At 60.4% G+C, this 13182-nt stretch overlaps 1 protein-coding gene across 10 annotated transcripts in view; it reads left to right on the top strand.

Moving 5' to 3' along the window:
• The window catches only part of ADGRB2 (adhesion G protein-coupled receptor B2), a 42175-nt gene extending 30193 nt beyond the window's left edge, over window positions 1-11982 (top strand). For 6 of the 10 annotated variants that reach the window (XM_029081224.2, XM_029081222.2, XM_029081221.2 and 3 more), the window contains 15 exons: window positions 373-476; window positions 859-961; window positions 2445-2595; window positions 3079-3148; window positions 3470-3536; window positions 3663-3748; window positions 4217-4315; window positions 5837-6008; window positions 6985-7080; window positions 7471-7510; window positions 8286-8917; window positions 9461-9496; window positions 10195-10293; window positions 10534-10587; window positions 11279-11982. In XM_029081224.2, coding sequence (XP_028937057.1) covers window positions 373-476; window positions 859-961; window positions 2445-2595; window positions 3079-3148; window positions 3470-3536; window positions 3663-3748; window positions 4217-4315; window positions 5837-6008; window positions 6985-7080; window positions 7471-7510; window positions 8286-8917; window positions 9461-9496; window positions 10195-10293; window positions 10534-10587; window positions 11279-11506 — 2037 coding nt within the window. In that variant the 3' untranslated portion in view covers window positions 11507-11982. Of the gene's footprint in view, window positions 1-372; window positions 477-858; window positions 962-2444; window positions 2596-3078; window positions 3149-3469; window positions 3537-3662; window positions 3749-4216; window positions 4316-5836; window positions 6009-6984; window positions 7081-7470; window positions 7511-8285; window positions 8918-9460; window positions 9497-10194; window positions 10294-10533; window positions 10588-11278 lie in introns of those variants that run through there. The other 4 variants (XM_029081226.2, XM_029081220.2, XM_029081227.2 and 1 more) reach the window with 2 other exon arrangements.
• The last annotated feature ends 1200 nt before the right edge of the window (window positions 11983-13182 follow it).

Genomic DNA, 13182 nt, shown 5'->3' with positions numbered 1-13182 from the left:
AGTGGACATGCCTGCAGACCTGGTTCAAGTGGGCAGAGGGAGTGGGGGAAGGAGGGAGGGAAGGGCTGCCCTCTCTCTTCCCCTTATGCCATTCTTGCCCCAGCAGCTCCCAAGTACCAGCTCCCACTTGTCCTCTGGAGCCTCCCCCATTACTCGAAAGTTCATATTTGCATCTCATTTGCATCCATTTGCATCTCCCTCAGCAATATATCACTCCCCCTCAGTTCCTGCTCCCCCTCCCCTCCCAGCCTCCCACAGCCCCTTCCTGGTCCAGTTGAGAGAGGAACCCCAGCTCACCCCACTCCTCTTCTTCTTGCGCCCTGCTCCCTGGTGCCCCCTGCCACGGACGTCATGTGGTTCTCTCCGCCCCAGACCCTGGACCCATCGGGGACTCCCTCCGTGCCCCTGATGATCGGTTGTGCCGTCTCTTGCATGGCTCTGCTCACCCTCATGGCTGTCTATGCCGCCTTCTGGAGGTAAGTGCTTGGGCAGGTACAAGGGGACGGAGGTGGTCTTCCCTCTCCCCTCGTCCCCCAGGCCAGTGACTCCTAGTGACTCCCGGTAGCGGGAAGCCCTTTCTGAGGCCTCTGGCCAACCTCCCCATCTTTGGCTTCTCTCACTGAATTGGGGGTCTTGATTCATCAGGTGTGGTGGGGTTGAGGGTGAGACTGAAGGGGTGCTGTCCTGGCAAGTGGGGGTGACATCAGTGGGGGCATTCAACACACAATTCCCTGCATATTGGGGCCCAGAGAGACCAGGCCCTGCTCTTGGAGGGTGGGTTTGGTTGCATCAGTCCCACTGGGATGGATGGGGTGGGGCCGGGTACTCCCATGTCCATTCTGCCCTCCTCCCCACCAGGTTCATCAAATCCGAACGCTCCATTATCCTACTTAATTTCTGCGCCTCCATCCTGGCATCCAATGTCCTGATTCTGGTGGGGCAATCACAGATGCTGAGTAAGGTCAGTGGTGCCCCATGCCCTCTTGTGGACTCTATGTCCAACTTCACCACTGTACTGGATGGGTCCTGCCCACGTTGGCCCCGAAGGTGGGAAACTGGGGGCAGCAGCCTGGGTTATGGGGCCACCTTGCCCAGGCCTAGTGGAAGGAAGAGGGTTGGTGTCAGTGTTAGCACCAGAAAAATGTCTTGTGGTTAGAATGGGGACATCTGGGAGCTGCTACTACCATCTGGATGTCTGCGCTTCGTAACGGAGAGGCTTGGGCCAATCCATATGGCTCCAGGAGCATCAGGGCAGGCCTGGGACAAAGTGGTGATCTGGACCCTGGGCATTGCTGGGCACCATGGGAATATCTCCACAGGCAAATGGTGTGGGGTTGGCACTCTAGTGCCTGTGGGCTTGTGGGACTAGTTTCCCCTCAGTTCCGAGGACTTGCACTGTGCACGAACACATCAGGTGACTGTGTTTGCAGGTATGATTACACAATGTGACTCTGAACACTGAAATTGGGTGTGTTCTGCCTGCCTGGGTTTAGGTTGCCTTGATCCTCTCTCTGGCCTGCAGGGATGGCAGCTCTGGGTATTGGAACACCAAGAGTTGCTAGTGCCTGTGTCGCCTGGGTTGACTCGGGTCTGTGGTGTTGATAGGCGTGTGCGTCTGAATCTCTGTGGGTGGTCTGTGTTGTGTGATTCTGTGAGCGCACGTGAGCGTGTGTCTAGTGTAGGTGTTTGGTAGCCCCCCGTGGTTCTGACGCTGGGTGTGAGTCTGTGTCTGTACCCAACTGCGTCTTTGTGTAGGTGGCCTCCCTGCCTCTCCCGGATGCCGCGTGCATGTGCTGGTGTCACCAGGCTTGTGTCGTGCTGGGCGTGGGCACGGGCCGGCGTGGGCGCTCTGCAGGGCTTAGGCCTAGGGGAGGAGCTGGGTGGCAGCACTCGTTGGCAGTGCCTGGCATGAGTGGTGTTCAGGGAAGGAGGGGAGACAGGGTCCAGTGGGCCAGGAATGGGCCACAACGCACCTGGACGGCTCTGCACTAGCATGTCAGAAAGCACATCTCACACACCCACACCCCTCAAAAGAGACATGGTTGCCTAGGGAGCAGGGGTGGGCAGTGGGGATGGGACTTCAAGGAGCCAACCCCTCATTCCTGACCCCTCCCAACTAGAGAAGGGTGAGCCCAGAGGGTGACTGCTGTCCAGCCCCTGGGCGCAGCCCTGGTTGGCTTAGAGTTCCAGCCAGAGTGACAACCTGGGAGCAGAAAGCGGGAGGCAATGGGGGCCTGGAGTAAAAGCTAGGACTGCTGATGACGTTATGCCAGTCACATCATTGTGCCCATTGCCCTGCCAACCTGAGGGGGCTGAAGCCCTCCAAGGGAGAGGATGCCTGCCCTGGGGTGAGGGAAGGTCTAGAGTGGTTGGCCTGTGCCTCCCACCCCCCCTCGACCCTCAGAGGGGAAAGGGTCTCACCAGGCCAGCCCGTCTCGTTCCAGGGCGCGTGTACCCTGACCGCTGCCTTCCTGCACTTCTTCTTCCTGTCCTCCTTCTGCTGGGTGCTGACGGAAGCCTGGCAGTCTTACCTGGCGGTCATCGGCCGCATCCGCCCACGCCTCATCCGCAAACGTTTCCTGTGCCTCGGTTGGGGTCAGTGCCATCCAGCCAGGGCGGCGGACCATGTGGGTGGGCGTGAGGGTCGAGGGTTGTCCCGGGATTGCCTCCAGACAACAAAGAGGCTCAGGGGGCAATACGAGCCTCCAGAGCCAATCTGGAGCCAGGCCCCCTGGGCTAGCTGGCTTTGTTATCAGGCTGGTAGACTCACCCTAAGCAGTGTCAGGCTGTAACTTCGAGTTTCTAGGAACACCTGCCTGACTTACGGGCAGCAGTGTCCTCTGGAACATGGGACCAGGCCTTTCTTTATAGCACCGGGTTGGCAAGGGGAGTCCAGGGAGGGGGGTAGGGCAGGAGCGCTCAGGCCTGGGAGCCCAGAACTCCATGGGTAAGTCCCCTGCCCCCAGGCTTCTGTTGCCCTCTTCGCGACTCCTCCTGGAAGCTCAGGCCCCTGGCTTCTCAGTTCTCTGCTCCCACTGGGACCCGCAGCCCCAGCCGCTTAGCTCTTTGTGTTCGCAGGTCTGCCCGCCCTCGTGGTGGCGGTGTCCGTGGGTTTCACTCGCACCAAGGGATACGGCACAGCCAGCTAGTATGTGATGGGGACGGGAAAGGGTTCCACTGGGGGGCTGGGACCGAGGTGGTGGAATTTTCTCCGGGGTACTTCAGATCCACTATGGGGGCTGTGGGCAAAAAGAGGGTCTGGCCTAGAATCAATCTTCACACCTTACCCCTGCCACGGGGGTCCCCAGTTAGTAAATCTGCAGGAGGAGGGACTTGCATGATTGTTTGGGGGGATGGATCAGCCCCTCCTAATAATCCTCCCACTATTTCCTGCTCTTATGCCCCTTGATTTTCTGGTTTCGCCCCTCCCCATCCCTATTCCCTCCACCCATGGATGCTCTCTCCCCAGCTGCTGGCTGTCTCTGGAGGGGGGACTGCTCTATGCCTTCGTGGGCCCGGCTGCTGTCATCGTCCTGGTACGTCCCCTCCCTCCAGGGCCCTGAGGAATCGTGGCCGGACCCCCAGGGACCCAGGGCCCACGCGAGTCATTGTGGGGGGCAGGAGCAGGTGGTCCCAGGACGTCACCTACCGCCCCCTCGCAGGTGAACATGCTCATCGGCATCATCGTCTTCAACAAGCTCATGTCCCGGGACGGCGTCTCTGACAAAACCAAGAAGCAGCGGGCAGGGTATGACGTCCCCCACCCTCCCGCCCGCACCCGGCCCCCCTAGGCCTCCTTACTCAACTCTCCCGTCCCCTCCTTCCCCCATCCAGTTCCCACTGGGGTCTACCGACCCCACCTTCCATATACTGGACTCCCAGCCTCAGTTTCTCCCTCCGCGAGGGGTCTCTGACCCCCCCAGAGAGGGGACTGGGGGCGGCGAGCACGGGAGGGAGTCTCTTCCTTGGGAGGGGAGCTGAGAGAAGGGGGTGAGGTGATCCCCTCAAAGCAGGACCACTCTGCCCGAAAGGCACGGAATGTGGGGGCGACTGTTGTGAGTGCCCGAGGACCCCACCCCACCCCCCTGGACTAACCATGCTCTCTCTGTTTTTCTCATCTGCCTCCCTCCCCCCCATTCCCGGGCTCCACCACCCCCGTCTCTGGTCTCCCGTCTGTGACCCCCTATTCCCGTTTCTGTGCCCGCCCCACTCCAAGCCCGGAACGCCCCCTCTGTGCCAGCCTCCTGCTCCCATGTGCGGCCTGTGGAGTGGTGCCCAGCCCCCTGCTCAGCACAGCCGCCGCGCGGAATGCCATGTTAGTCCCACCCCGGGGTGGGACCCGGGAAGGGTGGCAGGAGCGCGGAGGGGTGGGGTGAGAAGGGCAGAAGCCCCATTGGCCCTCTGAATGGCCCCACTCTCCCAAACCAGGCCCGTGTCTTCCACGCAGCTAAATCCCTCCAGGCAGCTGTTCTGGGCACGTATCTAGGGAGGGAGCTCCAGGCTCTGGGAAGGAGGTGTGTTACTGGGCATCAAGGATGCCCAGTGGGCCAGGCAGAGCAGGGAGAACTCGGGGGCATTAGCTGTGCCCATTGGGCCTGCTGGTTGCTCCTGCCTCCTTCCCCCAGCTCTCAGTGTGTGGGGTGATCATGTTGCCTGGGGCCCCAGCCCAGAAATGGGGAGATGCCATCTACTTGACCCTACTTTGCTTGCTCCAGGCCCCTGCATGGCATTCGTCCATCAGCTCCCTCCCTCTGCACCCCCAGGCCGAGCCTGGGGCTCCCTGGCCTGGGTGTGGGGGTGGGGACTCCGGACAGGGTGGCAGTTGATGGGTATCGGGCAATGGAGGCACGATCTCAGCAACAGGGTGTGGTTTTGGTGCCAGCCACGTGACTGGGCCAGAGTGCGTGCTGAGGCTCAGGGTTGGGTGGGAGACAGAACCCCCTGGGCAGTGCCAGGACCCTGGCTACCCCACTCCTAGCATAGCTGTGGCCCATCTGCTCCGGGTCTCAGGGAGTCAGAAGTGGGCTGGATGGCGAGGGCCAGGAAGGGGAGTCGTTAATAGTTCAAGGGGAGTGGATTGGTGGGGTGACCACCTCCTCCCCGACTCTTCTCCTCAGCCAGCAGTCCCCAGCTCCTCCTGCTGTTTCCCCAACCCCTTTCCCCTCCACCTCTCTCTTGTCCACTCTGTTTCTGTTTCTGTTTTAATTTTCAGTTAATCTCTCTTCCCTTTCTTCAGCCCTCCCTTGACCCCTCTCTCCCATCCCTCCGTGCTCTCTAACCCTCCCTGTCTTGTCTCTGTAGCCTCTATCCCTTCTCCGGGACTTCCCTCAGTGTCTGTCTCGCTCCGAGTCTCTCTCCCTCGCTGTCTCTCCCTGCAGTGCACACTTTGCCCGTCCCTGTGTGAGTCTCTTTTCTGAATCTCTGTTGGGGTCTCTCTATGTCTCTGCACATCTCTTTCCGCCCTGTGTCTCTTTCTCTGGGTTCCCTTCTCCCACCTGCGTCCCCAGGCCTTTGTGAGTCTTTCTTGATGCAACTCTGTGTCTCTCTGTGTCTGTGTGTGTCCCTCTCTCCTTGCACCTCTTTGGCTAGTTCTCCCCGGCGATGCCCCCCGTTGGGGGATGTCCGCGCACCCTGTGGGCAATGGAGCTGTGCCCCTAAGCAGGCACCCCAGCCCCACTCTCAAACCCTGCCTCTGGCCTGGCCATTTGGGGCCTGGCAGCCCAGGGCTCAGCTCTCCGCGACCCCTGGGCAGTGTGACGGGGGCGGGGGCTCCTCAGAGGGCCGGCTTGACCCCGGAGGGCTGATCTGTCCCCGTGTCTCACCCTCCCGGCCCCAGGGCCTCTCTCTGGAGCTCCTGTGTGGTGTTGCCGCTGCTGGCCCTCACCTGGATGTCTGCGGTCCTGGCCATGACCGACCGGCGGTCCATCCTCTTCCAGGTCCTCTTCGCCATCTTCAACTCCGCCCAAGGCTTTGTCATTGTGGCCGTCCACTGCTTCCTCCGCAGAGAGGTGGGGGTAAACCCCTATTGGTTAGAGGGGGTGGCTGGGGGCATTGTTTGGTGGGTCAGCCTCTCTTCCCTCCGTGAGGCCCTGCGGTCAGGGATTCCCTAAGTCTCCCCTCACTCCCCCGGCACCGGAGAGGTTGAGTGACCCATGGAGGTCCCAACTCAAGGTGGTGGCTAAGAGGGTAAAGAGAGCAGGGGCCCAGTTGGCATCCAGCCCGCTTCTCCTGTCATACTCCTCAGCTGCTGGTTCTCCCGGGCACTTTTTTTGCCCTGCCTCAGCACCCTCCTCTCTGTGCCCCGGCACCCCCCATCCTGCCCTTCAGGCACCCCCTGTCCTGACCCCCCGGGCACCCTCTGCACCTCCCTGCAAGCCTAATGAAGGCAGGTCCTAGTGCAGCTCCTAGCACAGCGCCCTGCACACAGAGTCCAGCACTGTCCTCTTCTTTGTAACCTGTAGACACTCAATAGATGCCATAGTTAATGATGGATCTTCCCACTCTGCTGTGAGAGTCCAGAGAGCTCCCTGCCCCCTGCCTCACCCCTTGTCCCCAGCTTCTCCCCCACACTCTTCCATCCCCATCTCTGGCCTCTTCCTCCTCCCATCCCCTCTCCTTCATCCTCTCTGCCTCCAGCCTCATCCCCTAGAAGAAATAGACAAGGGCAGAGCCCCTTAGCTGAGTACCTCAAGTGGGGGCAGGCTCAGCCACTCAAGTGGGCAGGTCTGAGGGCGTGAGGCTGGAGCATAGGGAAGATTGGGAGAAAGAGGGGCAGCTGTGCCACCCAGGGGAGAGGATGTAAACGGCGTTGATGCCTAGCTCTGACAACGTCTGCCTGGTGCTAGTTGGCTCCCCAGAGATGCAGGCAATGGGCAAGTACTGGACCTGGGAGCTCCAAGGGGTGAGAGTTGCATCTAAGCCAAGTGGGGCTGGGGTGAGGGTGCCCCGGTTCCAAGATCGGTCTCTGCCCTCTGCCCGGCCCAGGTCCAGGATGTGGTGAAGTGCCAAATCGGTGTGTGCAAAAGCGACGAGAACGAGAACTCGCCCGACTCCTGTAAGAACGGGCAGGTCCAGATCATGGTGAGTGTGGGCACTGTCTGGAGGGCTCTGCAACCATTTTGGGCAACCCCAGGTCCCTATGGAGGGGAGGGGAGAGGCATGGTAGTCCCCAGAGGAGGGGGAGGAGGAGGTACAGGAAGTTCCTTAGGGCTAGGCAGGGAGTGAGACCATCCGGGTGAAGGCCTAGACCTGGGGAAGGCTGCCCCAAGCCTCAGGAAGAGCAGGCGGGGCCAGTGGGTACCTAGAGGCGAGGCGCAGGATAACTTCCTGCCAGCTCTGCTGGCAGGGTGGCATCAGCCCCCTCTGGTCAAGGCTTTCCAAAGGTGAGGGGTCTCCTTTACCTGCTCCTGATCCATTGGGCTTCTCCCCATCTCTCCCTCTCCCCCACTCTCCCACCCTCCCTTCCTATAGTCAGATTTTGAAAAGGACGTGGACCTTGCTTGCCAGACAGGTGAGTGATGACGATGATGATGATGGTATTTGTTAAGCGCTTACTATGTACCAAGCACTGTTCTAAGCGCTGGGGGAGATACAAGGTAATCAGGTTGTCCCATGTGGGGCTCACAGTCTTAATCCCCATTTTCCAGATGAGGGAACTGAGGCACAGAGAAGTGAAGCGACTTGCCCAAAGTCACATAGCTGACAAGTGGCGGTTCCGCGATTAAAACCCACGACCTCTGACTCCCAAGCCCGGGCTCTTTTCACTGAGCCACGCTGCTTCTCTGACTGGCCTGGTTGGGGATGGGATGGGGGTAAACCCCAAATCCGAGCCCCCAGGCAGTTATTCTGGGCGAGGGTTGGTGGAACCCAAATCCAAGCCCCAGGCTGTGGTTCTGGGTGAGGACTGGGGAGAGTCTCAGGCTGTTTGGGGGTAGGGTGGGGTTCCTTAAATTCGAGCCCCAGCCTGCTGGTGTGAGCAAGGATGGGGCGGCGGGGGACGGGAAACCCCAAATCTGGCTTCCGGGCTGCCAGTCTGGGCGGGGGGGGACAGGAAGCCCCAAACCCCTCCACCGGCACCCCACTCGTCAAAGGCTTCCTGGAAGCTGCAGGGCCGTCCAGGGTATGAGGAGTGGATATGGGTGGGGACGGGGCCTTTGCTAGTCGTGGCCTGGAGGATGCCGATAGGCTGGATTTAGCCCATCAATTGGCGGGGGAGGGGGAGAGGGCGGGGGCACACGGCCCCACGGGGCCCCTTCCGCCGTCCTGACCGCTCCCCTCCCTGCCAGTCCTGTTCAAGGAGGTCAACACCTGCAACCCGTCGACCATCACGGGCACCCTGTCCCGCCTGTCCCTGGACGAGGACGAGGAGCCCAAACTGCACGTGGGCTCGGAGGGCTCCCTGGGCTTCTCCAGCCTGCCGGGCAACATCCCGCCCCCGGGCATCCTGGTCCAGGGGCCGTCGCCGGTGCTGGGCGAGCCGGCTCGCCCCGAGGACGTGAGCCCGATGTACATGTGCGGGGAGGGCAGCCTGCACCAGCTGGATTACGCCTGGTTGCGGGGCGCGGAGCCGCGGGCCGAGGGAGACTACGCGGTGCTGCCCCGCAGGACTCTCAGCCTCAAGCCCTTCGGGCGGGAGGAGGGCAAACGGGCCCGGGCCGGCGAGGGGACCCCCCGGCGCGGGCCCCAGGGACTGGCCCAGACCGAGGGCTACCCCAGCTTCATGTCCGTGGACCACGTGGGCCTGGGCCCCGCCCCCGCCGTCCCCCCGCCCCCGCAGGCCTACGAGACCCTGCAGAATCCGTACGGGCTGCACTTCCAGCCTCCGGCTAGCGGGCGGCAGGCTCCGGCCCCCGGGGAGCGCAGCCGCACCATGCCCCGCACCGTCCCCGGCTCCGCCCTGAAGCTGGGCTCCTTGGAGGTGAGAGGGAAGGGGCCTTGGAGGGCGGGGCTGCTTGGGAGAGGCGTCCTAGATCAGCGAGAGCGGTCATTCATTCATTCGATTGCATTTATTCAGCGCTTACTGGGTGCAAAAGCACTGTACTAAGCGCTTGGTACAATGTAACAACAAACGGACACATTCCCCGCCCACGACGAGCTCCCAGGCTAGAGGGTGTTGGTCACGGGTCTTGGGCCTGGTGGGAAGCAGAGGAGTTTGGGTGTGCACATGTGCATACGTATGCACAGATCACTGGAGGAGGTCCCGGGGGGTGGACGAGGCTCCACTGGTCACCGGCAGCCTCTGTGACTCGCCTTACACCTAGCCCCGGATCACTTGCCCTGCCATCTTCTCCACCCCCGCGCGGGCCCAGCCCCGGGGTTAGACCCAGCTCATGTTCTGGTGTGGTCGAAGTGAGGTTGGGTTCCCAGAAGTCGCGTAAAAGGACCTCTCCCCCCGCTCCCGGAAGTTTCTACCCCCCAAAAGTAATAGAGGCTTTTTCTCCCTGCCCTCACTCCCTCCCAGCGGAAAAAGTTGCGCTATTCAGACCTGGACTTTGAGGTAAGAGGCACTCTCCCTCCCAGCCCCTCACCCCAGAACCAACTTGTGTTCCCGGTTGGGTTTGAAGGGAGGGGGCCGGGACCCGATCCCAGGGACAAAAGGGGAAAGGGCCCAAGCAGAATCTGAGGAAACAGCTTTCCTCATGTCTGTTATATTGTATTTTCCCAAGTGCTTAGTACAATGCTCTGCACAGAGTAATCACTTGTCAGCTGTGTGACTGTGGGCAAGTTACTTAACCTCTCTGTGCCTCAGTTACCTCATCTGTAAAATGGGAATTAACGGTGAGCCTCACGTGGGACAACCTGATGACCCTGTATCTACCCCAGCGCTTAGAACAGTGCTCTGCACATAGTAAGCGCTTAACAAATACCAACATTATTATAAATGACTGATTCAACTCAACGTGAGAACTCAGCCCCATTTCCTCAACCAGGATGCCAGGCCCAGTATAGACACCCGTCAGATTTTTCATCCTGGCCCCTGCCAGCTCCTCCCCGGTCCAGCTGGGTTCTCCAACTCCTTTTTGGGCCCTGCTCTTTTGGAGATCCCACCCGGGAGACCCTGAGGTCATGCCCACGGTGCCTCCCCCCACTGCCCACCATTTTGCTGGCTCCTGCCACCAGCGGGAGGGTCCCAGGGCCCTGCTGACCCTTCTATTGCTAGCGGGAAGTTCCCTGTCGACTCCCTGTCCTCCTTAGAAGGTGATGCACACACGGAAGCGGCACTCGGAGCTGTACCATGAGCTCAACCAGAAGTTTCACACCTTCGACCACTACCGGGGACCATCCACAGCCAAGGTGAGGGTTTATCGGAGGGTGTTACTAACAAGCCACCCCCAGGATGCTGCTTCTCCCTAGGGTGGGGAGTACACGACCCCCACCTCCACCCCAGTGCCAACCCTTACGGGGCCTCAGCAGTTTCCCCAGCACTGACATCTCTCCTTCCTGACCTCTCATCCCGGGGGCCAGCCCTTGGTCGGGGCCCATCGGTTCCAATGCCCAGGCTGGCCTGACTCCTTTTCCCTACCTCAATGGCAGAGAGAGAAGCGGTGGAGTGTGTCGTCGGGTGGGGCAGAGCGCAGCGTCTCCAGTGTAAGTGCCCCTCCCACTGCCCCCAGCATTGCCCACCTGCCCCGTTCCCTCTCCCCCAAATCCAGCCCTAGCTCCGAAAGGTCTTGGTGGATGGCTTCTGCCACCTGGAGGGGTCAATTCGGGCCGAGGCCTTCTACCTCCTTCCTCTCCGTTACCTTGCACGCAATCCCTGCCTGCTGACACCCAGACCTCCAAGACCTCTTCCCCAATCTCGGGACTCCCCCAGGGTCTGAAAGAAACAGGACCGGTTCGTGGATATTTTCTCTCTGCTTCACGATCAACTGGTGGCATTTATTAAGTGCTTACTCTTTGGTGTGTGGGAGAGCGAAACTCGAGAAACCCGATATCCAGCTTTGAGGCTGGTTTGGGATGGGGGATAGTCATTCATTCAATGGTATTTATTGAGCGCTTACTATGTGCAGAGCACTGTACTAAGCTCTTGGAATGGACAATTCTCCCTATTCGCTCCTTCCTCTCAGTCGGGGAGGGCTCCCCTGGGGAAGAGGGGAGGGGATACGGTTTGGGACAAAGTGGGAGGGGAGGTTTGGAGTGTGATGGGGAGATGGTGGGGTGTCTAAAAGAGAAGGCCTCCGCCCCCGGCTGCCCCGTTCTTCGCTCTGTGCGTGGGTCCTATGGCCACCCCAGCTTCTCATCATCCTCTCGGCCCCCTCTCACCCCGGCCCACCCCCAGGAGAAGCCCAGCCCAGGGCAGAGGCCATCCTCTCACCACCAGCAGCAGCCGCCGCCGCCTCAGCAGCAGCAGCAGCAGCGACAGCAGTCGTGGAGCACGTTTAAGGCCATGACCCTGGGCTCGCTGCCCTCCCGGCCCCGCGAGCGGCTGGAGCTGCACCGCTCGGCCTGGGACCGGACCTTCCTGGGGCTGGACACCTCGGACGGGGACTTCCAGACGGAGGTGTGAGCCTTGGGGCCCGAGGGCCAAGGGTCGGGACGGACTGCGGGGGGGTGGGTGGGCGGGCGGGAGGGCGGCACCTCTAAATCTCTATTTTCGCACCGCCACTTTGGAGAGACCGCCCCCCTCTCCCTCTCCCCCGCCCCCCCGCAAGGCGCAGGGGTGCGGCTTTCTCATGCGCTGGCAGTCTCCGCGATAGAGACACGGGGGACTCCCCCCCCCCACCCCCCGCCCTCTAGGCCGCTAGGGGTCTGAAAGAATCTGGGCAGGGGAGGGGGCGATCTTTTTCTACTTGGTTTATCTCCACGGGTGGCGGGGGGGAGGGGGGAACCTTTTGGAGGAGGGTGTCCACTCCCATTTTGCACCCCGTGGTGCTCCCCCACGAACCCCTCCCCTTACACACCTCCTGCTCCTCCGGCCCCTCCTTTGCCCTGGCCCGGGCCGGTGGTGTTTCTGTCGGGAATAAAGTTAGCTCTGTGGATCCAGCCTGCTGCATGTTTCTTTTGGGGGGCCCTACATCTTCTGGGGGAGATGGGGGACGTGGTTTGAGGTGTGAACTTTCCCTGCTCTCGACCAAGATGCTCTCCCCCTCCTCATGTCCCCGGATTCATCTCCCTAGGGAATTGTGCACACTACTGGCACCATGCCAGCATTTCAAGCCTATGAACAAGAGGGGGAGTGGGTTAATGGATCTCTGTGCCCAATAATAATAATGATAATAATGTTGGTGTTTGAGATTGCCAAGCACTGTTCTAAGTGCTGGGGTAGAGAGAGGTAAAATATAAATATACTGGGCACCATTTCTGTCTCACATGAGGCTCAAAGGCTTGGAGAGGGAGAACAGGTATTCCACCTCTGTTTTACAGGTGAGTAAACTGAGTCACAGAGAAGTTAAATACTTTACAAGTTCACCCAGCAGGCAAAAGCCAGAGCCCTTGGTTGGCATGGTCACCTGGGGCTACACTCAGCTCCGCCCTCCTGCAGCACTAGCCCCGCGTGAGGGTAGACAGTGGGCATGGGGCTGGGCACTGGACTTTCTGCAGAGTGGCTGGAGGGGCCACCCCAGGTGACTCATGGGATTGAATTGCTGCTGGAATTCCTAGCCCTGCTCCAAGAGGAGAGCTAGTTGGGAATTCAGATGTGCCCACCGGCAGGGTACTTGGGCCCCAGGGCTGACAGGGACAAAGGTCCCTGGTTAGTCAGAGTTGGAACAGGCACCACCCCCTTTCCTCCTGCGGGCAACTTGGCCCAAGGGGAGAGTGTGGGTACTGCCAGTGGGAGGAGGATTAGGTCAGGGCTCATGGGAAGTGAGTTCAAGTTCTGCGTGCAGTCTGTCAAGCATTTGGGCACACACAGGATGCATTATGCAGAGAGAAACACAACTGCTCACGGAGGTTTGGATGAGCCTGTCAGACCCCACACCAACCAAATTATTTTTAGCTCCTCCCTCCCCTTCTGCACAAGCCAGGAAGCCAGGGGGCCCACTTCTGGAGGATCAGGGTGTCCAGAGGGGAAAAGGGAAGTGGCAGTTACCTTTATAAACTCTCCTCTCATCCTGCCTGCTGACCTTTAATCCTACTAAGGATCTCCCCTTCCTACACCACTATACTAGCCCAGCCACTCCCTCATTTGTGGCTGGATAGACCTTCCAGCTGTGTTAAAAACAGACCATCCAAAAAGCTGAG

The sequence above is a fragment of the Ornithorhynchus anatinus genome, chromosome 16 (genome assembly GCF_004115215.2).
Source record: "Ornithorhynchus anatinus isolate Pmale09 chromosome 16, mOrnAna1.pri.v4, whole genome shotgun sequence".
Taxonomy (NCBI): domain Eukaryota; kingdom Metazoa; phylum Chordata; class Mammalia; order Monotremata; family Ornithorhynchidae; genus Ornithorhynchus; species Ornithorhynchus anatinus.
The sequence above is the reverse complement of the archived record's forward strand: the minus strand, read 5'-3'. Positions and strand labels throughout refer to the sequence as shown.